Source organism: Perca fluviatilis, chromosome 18 (assembly GCF_010015445.1).
Source record: "Perca fluviatilis chromosome 18, GENO_Pfluv_1.0, whole genome shotgun sequence".
In the NCBI taxonomy this organism is placed as follows: domain Eukaryota; kingdom Metazoa; phylum Chordata; class Actinopteri; order Perciformes; family Percidae; genus Perca; species Perca fluviatilis.
The window spans coordinates 21,543,810-21,557,187 of NC_053129.1; the positions used below are offsets into that span (position 1 = coordinate 21,543,810).

Below are 13,378 nucleotides of genomic sequence, written 5' to 3' on the forward strand. Positions count from 1 at the left end.
TGGTCAAGTACAACGCTTGGGTTTATAAAATCAAATGAATAAACTCAAGTATGCATACAAGTAGGAGTTGAGTTAAAGGTAAAGCTGCTTATTGTAATATCTGAAAATGCTAATATTTTAAAGTTGCTAGTTTTTCGTACCTGACAATAGAAACAAAAGACAAAAGGCCCCGAATTAACTACCGAATATGTGTTTGTTTCCCTTAAATAAAAGCAGGAAAAAGGAGGCACTCCAGAAGTGAAAAAGTAAAAGAATCGCCACGTGTTGATAATTTTGCTGAATTTTATTTCCAGCTAATAGACTGACAAAACTGCGAATGCATTTTGGCTTGAAGCCCTTATCAGAACACACTCGCTAACAAAAATATACGGTAAATATAATCCTGCACTTGATCATAAGCACCTGCAGTGGCCCAGTTGTTGGAGGTCTTGTCTGGGGTGCTGTAAATGAAACGTCTCAGGCTGGTGACAGCATGGGACCCAACCAAGATGTAACGGCCAAATGCCCGGCAGTCCACCACCCGGATGTTGAGAGGGGGGTGGAGGAGTTCATTCTCTGGAAGGTCCTGGGGACAAAATAAAGACATGGAGTTGGCAAAGTGAGGTAAAGGAACAATTTTACATTATTCTTGCAATAAGTGACAATTGTTAAGTTTTTTTTTCAGTTAAGTGAAGACAACCACAAGTTTGATGTTTATTTCAAGAAATTGGATATTTTTGGATCCAAGATCCAACACTGTAATAATCTAAATATCAAATCGACAGCTGTACTTACCACCTCAAACCATTTAACTAGGATGCTGAAGTTGGGGTTTTTCTTGTAGTTCTGGATGAGGACAGACTGCACACCTCTACCTGCACACTCTATGTCCACACGGGGCCGATCCACCTGAGCCAGGTTAATCCTCTTCAGGTCCCTTAAGCCCCAGAACAAAACCTGAACCAGAGAAAAAACAGCAGTTAAAGGAAGGGGATCTCTAGAAATCGAAAATGGAGCTGGTGGTTAAAATCTCACCTCTATGCGGTAGCGACTCAGGACGGGTCGGATGCCCAACGGCACAGGCAGAATGGGTCCACGCTCCGAGTCTGTCGGCCCTTCAAGGGAAGGAAGATCAGCTATCCCTCCTTGACCAACCTAATAAAGGAGGAGAGTTTGGAAGTAAACGTGACAGTGACAGGATGCAATGCTTTTGTGTTTTATGTATTGTGGTACAGTATGAGCACCATACCAAATTTATTTCCTACAATCGTAATATTTGTATTAAATCTTTATTTTCTTGGTGTGACAACTTTGTGGGTAGAGATAAAAGTGTTACCAAAGAGTAAGACAAAGTGAGATGAAAAGAGAGAATGCAGAAAAAGAGCACCTTTATTTGAGGAACAGCAAAGTTATGGACAGCGATCAGAGCTCGCCTAATCGCCTCCACATCGAAAGGTATCTGCAGGCAACAGGCGGAGGCACAAGAAGAAAAAGGGAAAATGGATTTTTCACAGGAGAAAGGAGAAAAATGTTAGTCTGTAGAAGAGAAGGGAGATACAAATATTTACAGATGGTAAGGGCACAGATAAAGAGCAAGATATGAGAGATATGTTTTGAATGATTGGAAGAGAAAAAGAAACCCTTCTTTTGTTATTTTTTTCCATGATCTTTCGTGCATTCTCCACATCATTAAAGGTACCTTGTTGAGATTTTGACCACTAGTAGTGCTATGGAGAAGTGCTTTTATGAGTGGGTCCCTGTGTATTGTGCCACATAAAGTTTCTGCAAACGGTTTTCTACAGCTGGTGGTGCAAACACCAAGAAAGGCAGTGACAGAGGAGACTGCTAAAACATAGATGTAAACATATCACAATAGATATATTTACAATCTTCCTTTTTCATTTCTCTTGTTCTCTTTACTATAACCAAACTGTAGAGCAGTGACATGCAATATCTCATTAAGGAGACACTATGGAGTTGCATGTGTGTGTGCATGCATATGTAAAAGCTTTTATTCATTTGTGTGTGTTTATGTATTTGTGTGCATGCATATGTACAAGCTTTTTTTAATTTGTATGCATTTATGTATGTGTGTGCATGAATATGTTACCTGCAGCAGCTCAAAGGCAGCCAGCAGTTCCCCGGCAGTGCAGTTCCCTCTGTAAATCTGGTAGTACTCCAGCTGTGGCGGGAACCTCGGGGGGCCGTAGTACTCGTCACACATCTTGATGGTGGGCTTCGCAAACGCCCGACCTATGAATTCTGCCTTGCCCTGAATACCACATTGTGACAGCAGGCAATCGAGACAGTCAGGGGACAAGGGAAGGGAGTTAGACACAGGTGCGGGAGGTGTAGCTACCACAGCAGCCACTTGGTGTCAGCATTGGTCAAAGTGGTGGAAGGTTACAAAAATGTGGAATTTGAGAAGGAAAGCTTGTAAACAGCTAAACCTGACCTAAAATTACAGTGAAATACAACAAAAAGGGGTGTATCATAGATATCTACATCAGATTTATTTGTTTCAATTTTTTTTTATGGTTGAGTATTGGGAGGCAGATTTTCCACACTGCACCAATGCTACTACTACAAACACTAAAGCTCCTGCAGCTACTGCTGTTACACATGGAGAGAGGGGAGATGGAGGCACAGCTAGGTGAACCAAACAATTCATGCTACATCAGGTAACAGCTATTAGAACTTCTAATTCAACACAGCCTCTACAGTACTAATGCTTTCACACTCTATTTAGTCAGCACAGCATGAGCAAGACCAGTGTAAATGTGAAGGACAGGGTCGAGTGAAACAAATGTAGACAGAGTCAGAACATGAGGGAAGGAGAAGCAAAGCACTTTTAGTGTTATTAGCCCAAACTGAATGATTTAAAACAACAGAGAAGAAAGGAAGCATTGACAGATTTATAAATCAGTCCCTCCATGATGCATCCATTCATTTAAATACAGTAGGTCAAAAACCTACCACAGTGTCCTGGTCAAAGATTTCAATGACAATGATTGGAGGGTCGTCTCTCAGCTCGCTGGCCTCACCGAACAGCTCCACATCATCAAACACCAGCAGCTGGTCCCAGGTAGGACAAAGAGTCTCGCTCAGGACCTGCAGCACACACATATTAACTCAGTTAACTCATACATGATACAAACACTTGTTGAGTTCCCACACACAAATGTATATATACACACACACATTCATGGTCCTACCTCAGTAACCTGGCTGTGTGTGGAGAAGAAGACCCGAGCGAAAGGATCAGAAAGGCCACTGCTGTCGGCAGCAAACAGACTGCGGGCCTGGTACATGTGTGCTCTCAGCTGAAACACCTGCTTCACTGTTGGAGACCCCACACAACACACACACACACACACACACACACACACACACACACACACACACACACACACATATACACACACACACACACAAACTCTGACAAACCCTTATATTGACAATCTTATATTGTAGTTAGAAAAGTGAACAACAAAGTAAAAGGGATCAATGGAAGTCAAATCTCGACTTCTGAGTGAGTTTGTTTATGTGTTCTGCCTCCAATTGATTTTAGAGTCAAAACTTAATGGTAAATACTTAGAGTCAATAAAAAGTAAAGCTACTTAAAGCGCCCATATTATGCTCATTTTCAGGTTCATAACTGTATTTTAAGGTTGTACCAGAATAGGTTTACATGGTTTAATTTTCAAAAAACACCATATTTTTGTTGTACTGCACAGCTCTCTCTCACTGCTGCAGATCCTCTTTTCACCTGGTTTCTGTTTTAGCTACAGAGTGAGACCTCTTTTCATCTTCTTCTTCTGTACTATCTTTGATTGCACTTGCACATGCTCAGTAGCTCAGATGTAGAGCATGTCAGCTAGCTAGCTAACTCTAGAGACAGTAAAAGAAAGCCTGTTTCTCCAACTTTGGTCAGTTACAAGGCAGGATTAGCTGGGAAACTTCTAAATGAGGGCACACATGTAAGTAGTTCTTTTGTAGATTATGGTGAACTTGTGTGTGTTGTAGCAGATTTTGCTATTGAGAACGACGTAGCATGCTAGCGTTAGCATTAGCGTTAGCATGCTAATGCTAACGGTTAGCATGCTAACGAGCTAACGGTTGTGGTTAGCTAGCTCATTTCGGACTGTGACGTCACCGCGCCGATTTTGAACAGCTCACTAGGAGACTGAAGGCAGGACACATTCAGAAACTGTATCTCACTCAAAACAGCATGGATGGATTTTTTTCAAAGTTTGTATGTGTGTGGAAGCACCAGAGACACAAAAGAACACCCCAAATCCCAGAAAATGTGATTTTTTCATAATATGGGCACTTTAAATAATAATTAATTTAAACTTTTATATCTAAGAGCTTACTGTTGTAGACGAGGCTGATGGGGGGGACAGAGTGAAGACAGGGGCCCATTTTAGCGGATTTGATCTCTTCAAAACCGTTAGGCAGACCGCTGAGAAAGTCCTTCCTTTGTTTGTTGAGGCCGAGCCACAGATACAACTCCAGCTTAGCCTGAACTGTCCAGCCTGCAGGGCCAAATCCCTTCTTACCAGGCAGCTGTGGGCACAGATTACAACAGCAGTGGACTGAATAATTATGAACAACTCCATTCAACAAAAATAAGTACACTGTAGAGAAAAATATGGTACTGCTACATATTCTTTGGTATCATTACAGCACCTCAATCATTAAGCATTAAGCAGAAAATGGTGCAACATGGCTCAAACCATAAATATTAAGGAGTCATTGATTTCCGACCATCTCTCTCGGCAGCTGTCAAAGATTTACAAGCCTATTCCCCATCCTACTTGTCAATACTATATCCTTTATATTGACTTTTCATCAGTACTTATCTCACAACCGCGTTTTAATGAAACAAGCTAACAGTGTTTGAGCAGGAAGAGATGATTGTACCTTGAGGAAGACAGCTTTGACTTTGCTGCAGTCTTTTCCCGTTTCCTCATCCACTATGGAGTAGAGAATGTCTTTGGAAGGAATCCGGGCATAAGCAATGCGCTTGTTGTTGCTCATCATCCAGATAAAAACATCTGGGATGCTGTGCTGAGGCTGGACAAAAATGGATTGATTGATAGGTGATCAGCACTCTCCTTATTCCAGGTTCTTTTCCCAATAATAACTTACAGTATGTACTTTTACTTAGTGTACAATGTTTATATACTGTGTATGGATTCTTCATTATTATTTCCATGCACTCACTCTGTGTCAGGCCACTTATAAAAGAAGTTCTGTACCTCGTCTGCGAGAAAACGCAGCCTCTGCAGGAAGTTCTGCACCAGTTTGAGTTTGTCTCGGATTGTGTTTTTCTTCACCTGAGTTCGGATCTGCTTGGCCTGCTGGCCCATGCTGTCCTGCAGGACGAGAGATGATGAGTGATGATGAAGCTAATGGAGGGGCACTGCAGCTTTCTTAGCTACATACTCTATACACATCATAGCTGAGGGCCAACTTATTTTCAATTCAACCAACTGCATGAGTAGATTTTCTTGAAATTATAAAAAAAACACTAGAACATCTTGCTGTTTTCAAATGTTATGGAGTCCCTACATATCCATGACTTTTCCCACCAGTTTTTTGGTAAAACAAGTTTGTTTTCCCCTGCTTACTTATGCTTTCCATTGCAGTTTTCACATTCCCTCACAAACAGTGGTGCAGTGCAGCTACAGGCAAGTAAGCAATATAGCAATTTCTTTTCTTTTTCAGTATGCACATACTTCTCGGGCATATACCTGTTCAAACACTGTAAAAATGTATTCCAAAAATGAATTTCCCTGCGTGCCCTTTACAGGGACTCCATACTATTTACTCACTAAGGTGCAGGGATAGAGACTGAACAGCAGCCATGTAGATTAATCACAGCTTCCATCACATGCCCCTTCCTTCCTTCCTTCTCTATTTGAGAAAAATAAATCATACCATCTCTCTCATGCAGGACTTGAGCCGCTCACGATCCAGTTTGGTTCGGCCTGCCTGGTTCACATCCTTGTTAGCCAGAGTCACAAACCGACTGGAATTAACCAGAACATACAGAGGATGAAACATGAAAGTGGCTTGACTCTATACATATTAATACACTCTGTATGATTTATGATTTATATTATTCTATTATTTTCACCATGACTGTGTTTTAGAGTTATCTTAGTGCAGAGAGCTGCTGTCTCCAGCTGTTTCTGGGTCGTTAATGAAGCGTGATGAAGTAGTCTTAAATGTGCATGTTTGAGAAGTTTTAAACAGCATTAATTGCAAAACCGGCTAGAGAGCTCTATATAGGTCTTACAGCTGTTTTACAGCTTTCAGCTTCAGGAGAAACTCTCGGTATCTGAACTGACCACTGAGACCCAATGTTAGTCTAATACACAAGGCAATAACAAGGCAATGACAAATGATTATTATTATTATGTAGCTTGCCTGCAACCGACGCTGAGCTCCTCCAGCACTCCCCTGAGTCTGCGTTCTGGAAAAGCCTTTTCCGTCTTAATGACCTCCTGAACATCATTCAAACCCTCTTCCTGTTCGGACACAAAAAATACTGGAGCTTAGGAAAAAATAAGTTGTTAGAACTCATAGGTTTCTATTCAAATGCCCCTTATCTACATACACTTACATACAAATACTACTGTCTAAGATAGTATACCTAAAGGTGCAGTAGGTAAGACTTATAAAACTAACTTTCTGTCATATTTGCTTAAACTGACTGTATGTTTGAGTAGAACTACATGAAGCAGTTCATTTCCTCTGGCACCATCTACAGCTTGTAGTGCGATTTGCAAAACTCCACAGCTCCCTGTTCAGATGCACCAATCAGGGCCAGGGGGTGTGTCTAACTGCGTGTCAATCACTGCTCATGCACACGCATTCATTCTCCCTTGTGAGGTAAGGGGCTTAGGAGACCGTTTTGGGCTTTAGCAGAAAGGGGGGAGGGACTGAGAAGTTATTGATGTTCAAATTTTTTGGCTGTCCTGTCCAGTCCTGGATCTTCACAATCCTACCTACAACACCTTTAAACAGTATCTATAGACATATGCACCTTTCAGCTACCAGAACTTTATGTAGACACATGGCTGACGAGACAGAAATGTAACTGTAGGTGATGTAGTTGATAATGTATTTTTGATAAAAAACAATGTAACATTATTTATATCCCTTATATGTCATCACTTCTTTAATTTACTTTGTGATTTGTTTATTATGAGTGATTGGTTTCTTTTACTTCCCATCTTTTTAGCAATGCTATCAACATGTTTGTATTTTGTGTTTGTATGTACTGTATGTGTGGCTGTACTGCTGCCTGTCTTGGCCAGGATTTTTAATCTCAATGAGTCTCTTCCTGTTTAAATAAAGGTAAAAAAAAAAATTAAAATGGTTCTGGGGATGACAATATCAGTCTGTCTGAAATATCTCAACAACTGTTGGATGGATTGCCATGAACATTTGTACAGATATTCATGGTCCCCATATGATGAATTCTATTGACTTAAATGATCCCCTGACTGTTCCTGTAGCACCACCATGAGGTTGACTTTTGTGGATCTGAGTGAAATATCTCAACAGCTTTCAGAAGGATTGCCATACATCCATGTCCCGAATAAATTGTAATTACTTTAGTGATCCTCTGACTTTTCACTTAGCTCCATCATCAGGTCAAAATTTGAATTTAAATACTGTACTTCGGTTTATGCTTAGATACCTGCAAAACTGACATTCCCATCAACCTCAGCTGTACTATGCATCTAGTGCTAATTAATGTTTGCATGCTAACAAGCTTAACAAAGATGGTAAAAACTACATGTACATGCACTTTTTGCACGGGAAGAAAGGTATACTGACCAGCTTGTCAGCGATCTTGTCCATCATGTTGGAGTTGTAAAGTCGTCTTCTCTGGTCCTGCCACCAGCTTTTGATGTAGACACATGGCTTCTTTTCAAAGTAGGGAAGATGGAAGTAATTCCTGTAAAGTACAAACAAAATGACTTGGTCCACAGTCTAAAACCCCAAATTGTTACACACTAAACTAAATGTTTACTTCATAACTTGAATGTGTAAAGGATTGTGCATCTACTCTTCTAACACAGCTAATCCTTGCCAGCAGTTTTCCCCTGGCTGGCGTTCATTGTACTATCTCTGATAATTGTGAAGCACCTAACAATCAGTTCAAAATTGCTAGTCTTGGCTTTTGTTACATTGTAATTAAATCAGCAATATATCATAAATTGCTTTTTAAGCATAATTGACCATGCCCCTGTGACCCTTGACCCCTGACCTGTCGGTGATGACGGGCTTCATTGGAGGAGTGGAGGAGACAGAGACCAGGTCCCCGTCCTCGTCCGCCTCGTCCTCACTGGAGTTCTGTATGAGATCGCTCTCCTCTTCTTCATTCTCCCCATCATTTTTCTTCTTCTTTGCCGACAAAGGCTTGCTTACACCATCTATCTGGTTTCCATAGTTACCTGTAAGCGAGCAGAAGATTCTCTCTGTTATGTTGTACATGTGTGGAGTGTAGGTCCATATTAACAAGATGAAGAAAAGGTTTATTTACCTATTGTAATTTCAAAATTTATCGCTTTGTCACCGATCTTCCTGTCGATCATGGTGGCCTCCAGGAAGGAACCAAAGAGGAAGAACTCATCTATTTTCCCAGTGGCGCTCTGGTGGAGTGAGAAGGAGAAGCGCAACGAAGAAAATGTGAAACATTTTATTGGACTGAATAGCATTCATTTTATTGTAGAGTCTGGGGAAAAATAACTGCATCTGCTCTTTTCTATAATTTATTACACATAAAATCAACCTGCCTCCTCTCTGAATAACTGAGCCACTTTATTTATCCATTACATTTGTAGGTGCACTTATTTCCACCACATTGTCTGCCCTATGATACTCATAATTAATTAATGTGGTTGGTATTAAAATATAAAATATTAATCAATACTTATTATTCTTTAAAAAAATATTTGCAACAGTTCATTACAATGCTACCCAGGTAGTCAATATAAAAAAACACATTTTATTTTGTGTTAAGGATGACAAATGATGAATAAAGATACATTTTCCAGTTTACAGCATTTCTTTGATTAAGGTAGCAATCTGTCACTCCTTCAAAGCAAAGTACTTGACAACTGGCACGGAGTCATGCTGGCATGAATGACTGAGGTTCCCAGGGGACACATTTACACTATCAACAGCCAAGAGGTCCAATAGCTGGCAAGCTTTCCCCGAAGCAAAGCATCTAATGTTTCTGATTTCCCTGATGAGCAGTTACCTACACATGTGGCAATATGATGGTGGAGTGTAACATCACACTGTTTGTAGTGGGTCAGGAGGTCAGGAGAGTTCTAAAAGCATGTTGTTCTAATGGATTACAGGTCAGGATAACAGCTTTTCTTTTTTTAGTTTTCAGTGAAATTGGAGGGACATTTTATGTGAAGAAATTTAACAGTCTATAAGTTATGAATACTTCCACCACATATAATAATATCCTTAAACAGATACACCAACAAGACTATCCAAAACCCAGTTAGCTGTGTCTGCAGTCAGGTCTTCTCACCTCTGAGATGTTGGAGACGCCCTCCACCTGCACCTCAGTGGAGCTCATGAGCTCAGGGGAAGTGGTGTCCAGGATCTCCACAGCGATGGAAAGCAGGAGACGGGCTCTGAAGGACACACCTTCTCCAAGACCATCATTCAGGTCCTGGTGCTCATCCATCAGAGTGTACTGACGGGTGGAACCGTACATGTTGGCCCAGGCTGGACCCAAGGTGGGCAGGAACCCTGGAGAAGGAAATGTGAAGAGAAAAGAAATGTCTGTAGGTGATGACATGATAATCTACAAGAATCCTTTTTCTTTGACAATTCTATTTAAGGTATTTAAAGTATCTACGTGCAGTGCATCAAACACTAGATATTCCCACCCCTGCCCAACAAAGCATAAACAAACAAACAAAAACAGTTGACAAATCATTAACATATTCGCCTGTAACAGTTTCATAGTGTTTATTGGGGATTAGAGTCCATATATGTATCCAGACCACATACAAATGTTTGATCTGATAACTCAAAAATGTCTAATAAGTCAAGATGGAAATCAGTGATCATGCTCACCAATTTTTCTCTGTTATTTATAAACATAGGCGGCGCCAGGGAGGGGCTATGGGGTGCTGTAGCTACCCATAGGATTGCCATAGCACCCTCTTAGCGCCCCCAAGAAATTGCTGTGGTTGATTTATAAATAAATAAAAAATCGTTAATGTGTAAATAGTATAATTTATATTTGAAAAATGAATAAATACATTAATAAAACAAACCGATTATTTTTAGGCTGAAAAACACAAGTGATCGTATTCGGCCAAAGGGTGCAGCACACATTGAACTTTTGACCTTACTTCCGCAGTAACGTTTTCACACAGAAGAAGAAGAGCTCAATATTTGGAGCCGTTAGGATTAGAGAAGTGAGTCTAACACTAGCAATGGATAGTTTTTTACTCCCTAAACATCAAGGTGTGGAGATAGGGGATCGCACAGCCAGGCCACAGTGGGTGAGTCAGCTGATAGAGATCCACCAAGATGTGTGGTGTATTTGGCCTGCTGCATTACTCTTCTGAGCCAGTGTATGAGAGCTGCAGTAATGATTGTTTGAACCCGGCTTGTTGGCTGGTATTTGAAATATGTTTGGTGGGCTAATCAGAGTTCTATGGTGCTGTTGTATCGACAACTTTAAATCAATCTCTCTCGTTCGCTCGCTTAGTAAACCACGGCGGAGGTGGGTGGGCATCTGCACGAGTGTGTGTAATGTTAGGCTATTTGTGTCAAGGGAAACCCAAAATTTCAGAGCACCCTCACTGAAACGTCCAGCAACCCCAAAGCACCAGCAAAAGAACATCTCTGGCGCCGCCACGTTTTATAAAAAGAAACTCCAGCCACCGTGTGTGGGCTTTACCCAGGAAACACCTGCTGGAGTTTCCCACCTAACCCTTTGACGCAGTTTGATAATTCCTTATACAACTCATTCAGAAAATTCTTTATAGTGGATCTTGTACTTTGGTTTAATATATGCTAATGTATGTATTGATTGCAAGTCAATTTGAATGTCTTCCACTAAAGCTATTAGCAAAGGGTCAGGTGGGTCATGGTTTGACTCACAGCACAGCTAATTACCACATACAGTAACATATTAACTCGTTAATATTGACTTATTAATGTACCTGACAGCTAATCAATGCTAATGAGACAAATGTGTTCACCTACCTTTGTCACCTTCATTGGATATCTTGCGTAGGTCAACAAAGTGGGTTCCTATGGCGACGTCGTTGACCTTATCCGAGTCTCGTATCTGGACCTTCATGCGTTTGCAGAGTGGAGGGAAGAGCTCAGTGAACACGACCTGCTCGTTCCAGATCGGTTCATAACTGCTCTTCTGGACTGAAGTCTTCCCCTGGAGACACATGAAGGAGTCAAACACTCAAGTATAAGGTATAAAGTAAAAATTTTCTAGTCATTACACAGAAGTATAGTAGCTGCCACTGTTGTTTTATTATTATTAACTTTAAAGGAGCTTATCTAGTTCATAGGCTACTTCTGACCAGCACTATTAAAACCACAGTGTATTCAAGTGGAGCAATAATAGTCCCATGGAGAGTAATAACACCATTAGAAACTAGCAAAGAATAAAAGATTGCAGGATGTAGAGGAAGTTACTTTCTGCCCAGCAAACTGCACTTGAACATAGGGGTCCACCAGGTCTCGGTTCTCTCCTATGAAGGCCTTCTTCACATTAGCCATGATACTGGTGTTCATTTTAGGAAGCCCCTCAGCACGGTAGATCTTCACATAAAACCTCGCCCACTGCCTCTCTACTGGGATGCCCTCCGGTAGCAGGAGGTTCCTGGAAAGAAACAGCAGCACAAAAACCCATTCAGAGACAGGATTGTGGAGTTATTGATTACCTTTAAGCAAATGTACAGCTTGTGGAATAAGCTTTCCCAACATACTGGGGTGATTGTTAAACATGTTGTTGAGAATGTCCAGTAATGCTCGCAAGTATAACATAGTTTTATTATATAAGGCTTATTTAGTATTATTATATCATTATTTGCCACCTTATGTTGAATTTGTCAATTATCAACTATGACTTTTTATACTTTAAGAGATACTCTAAAAGAAATATTTGATATGAAGAAAATTACACAGAAAACACTGTTAAAACCTCCATGTTATGGAATAATTTGCACATACGCTGTAATATTTGCTATACCACCTTCCACTAGTAAAATTTTAATGTAGTTGGCCACAGTATTCCTCCAAATTCCATTCAATCTGAAACACATCATCAGTAACAGCTTATTACCCCTCTATGTCATCTTCATCGGTCTCGTTGGCCTTGTGTGGGGTCTTGATGTTGTCACCCTTCCCAACCACAGCGATGTCACACTTTACATATCCTTTACACCCTGCTGTTATGTCTTCAGGATCAGATAGGATGGCCCACTTGTGGTAAAACTGATGTTCTAAGGTGGATGTCAATTGATTAGTTAATAACTAACAGCTTTTATTAAATCCAGTTTCACTTCAAAATGAACAAATTACTAAATGTATTTTAATTTTCAAATAGACTATGCATGTATTGTTGGATCAGTTATTAGATTGTAGTTTACCGGGCTGAGAGTAAACAGTGCCAACATCCATCTTGAAGGTTCCCACCAATGTCCCACTTCGAAGAAGATTTTTAGAGTGAATAACCTACGCAGACAGAATGCAGCATGAGATATTAAAACAAAGAGCAAACTCTAAAGGATTCCCTATTGAATTGGAGACGGCAATTCAAAATTCAAAAGTGAGAGTGTTATGGGGAAACAGATGGCTATGAACTTTATGTTCAACAAAGGGGCTGCATAATTACAAACAAACAAACAAATTTAGATTAAACATAACCAGTTACTTATTTATACATACCAAAGGGCAGTTATATATACTCCTTTCTGCCCCATGAAGTATTAAGGAGTTACAGTATATTATCTTTAAAACATTCAATTCGTCATCATTAAAACATAGAATTATGCAGCAAAGTCCTCTAAAATTGAACCTAAAGTGTAAGTACTGTATGAAATTTCAATAATGTAATGTTCACAACCCATTTACCAAAATGGGGGGAAAAAATGGGGTGGTAACAGTTTGTTTAGCGGTACTGCAGTGTGTACTTTTGGGGTACGGATTACTTACGGAGAGCTTGATAATCTTGTCAAACATGACGTCAGGAGGGACGTGGAAGTCAAAGACAAAATACTGCAGAGAGTAGAGGAAAAAAAGGCTTGCCCATTAAAATGTATTCCCTTATACTACTGGATAACACATTCATCTTACAGAGTTGATGTGGGAATGA

The 13,378-nt window shown here is 40.3% G+C and overlaps 1 protein-coding gene across 11 annotated transcripts in view; it reads right to left on the minus strand.

Moving 5' to 3' along the window:
- The window catches only part of otofa (otoferlin a), an 86,704-nt gene that overhangs the window by 18,440 nt on the left and 54,886 nt on the right, over positions 1-13,378 (minus strand). For 10 of the 11 annotated variants that reach the window (XM_039782264.1, XM_039782263.1, XM_039782257.1 and 7 more), the window contains exons 10-30: positions 13,219-13,281; positions 12,654-12,738; positions 12,347-12,506; positions 11,698-11,884; positions 11,248-11,434; positions 9,551-9,774; positions 8,546-8,654; positions 8,270-8,456; positions 7,837-7,957; positions 6,418-6,518; positions 5,926-6,016; positions 5,244-5,360; positions 4,906-5,058; positions 4,356-4,548; positions 3,195-3,319; positions 2,956-3,090; positions 2,090-2,251; positions 1,367-1,438; positions 1,015-1,134; positions 775-936; positions 403-565 (exon numbers count right to left, since the gene is read on the minus strand). In XM_039782264.1, coding sequence (XP_039638198.1) covers positions 403-565; positions 775-936; positions 1,015-1,134; positions 1,367-1,438; positions 2,090-2,251; positions 2,956-3,090; positions 3,195-3,319; positions 4,356-4,548; positions 4,906-5,058; positions 5,244-5,360; positions 5,926-6,016; positions 6,418-6,518; positions 7,837-7,957; positions 8,270-8,456; positions 8,546-8,654; positions 9,551-9,774; positions 11,248-11,434; positions 11,698-11,884; positions 12,347-12,506; positions 12,654-12,738; positions 13,219-13,281 — 2,917 coding nt within the window. The remainder of the gene's footprint in view (positions 1-402; positions 566-774; positions 937-1,014; positions 1,135-1,366; positions 1,439-2,089; positions 2,252-2,955; positions 3,091-3,194; positions 3,320-4,355; positions 4,549-4,905; positions 5,059-5,243; positions 5,361-5,925; positions 6,017-6,417; positions 6,519-7,836; positions 7,958-8,269; positions 8,457-8,545; positions 8,655-9,550; positions 9,775-11,247; positions 11,435-11,697; positions 11,885-12,346; positions 12,507-12,653; positions 12,739-13,218; positions 13,282-13,378) is intronic. The other variant, XM_039782258.1, reaches the window with a different exon arrangement.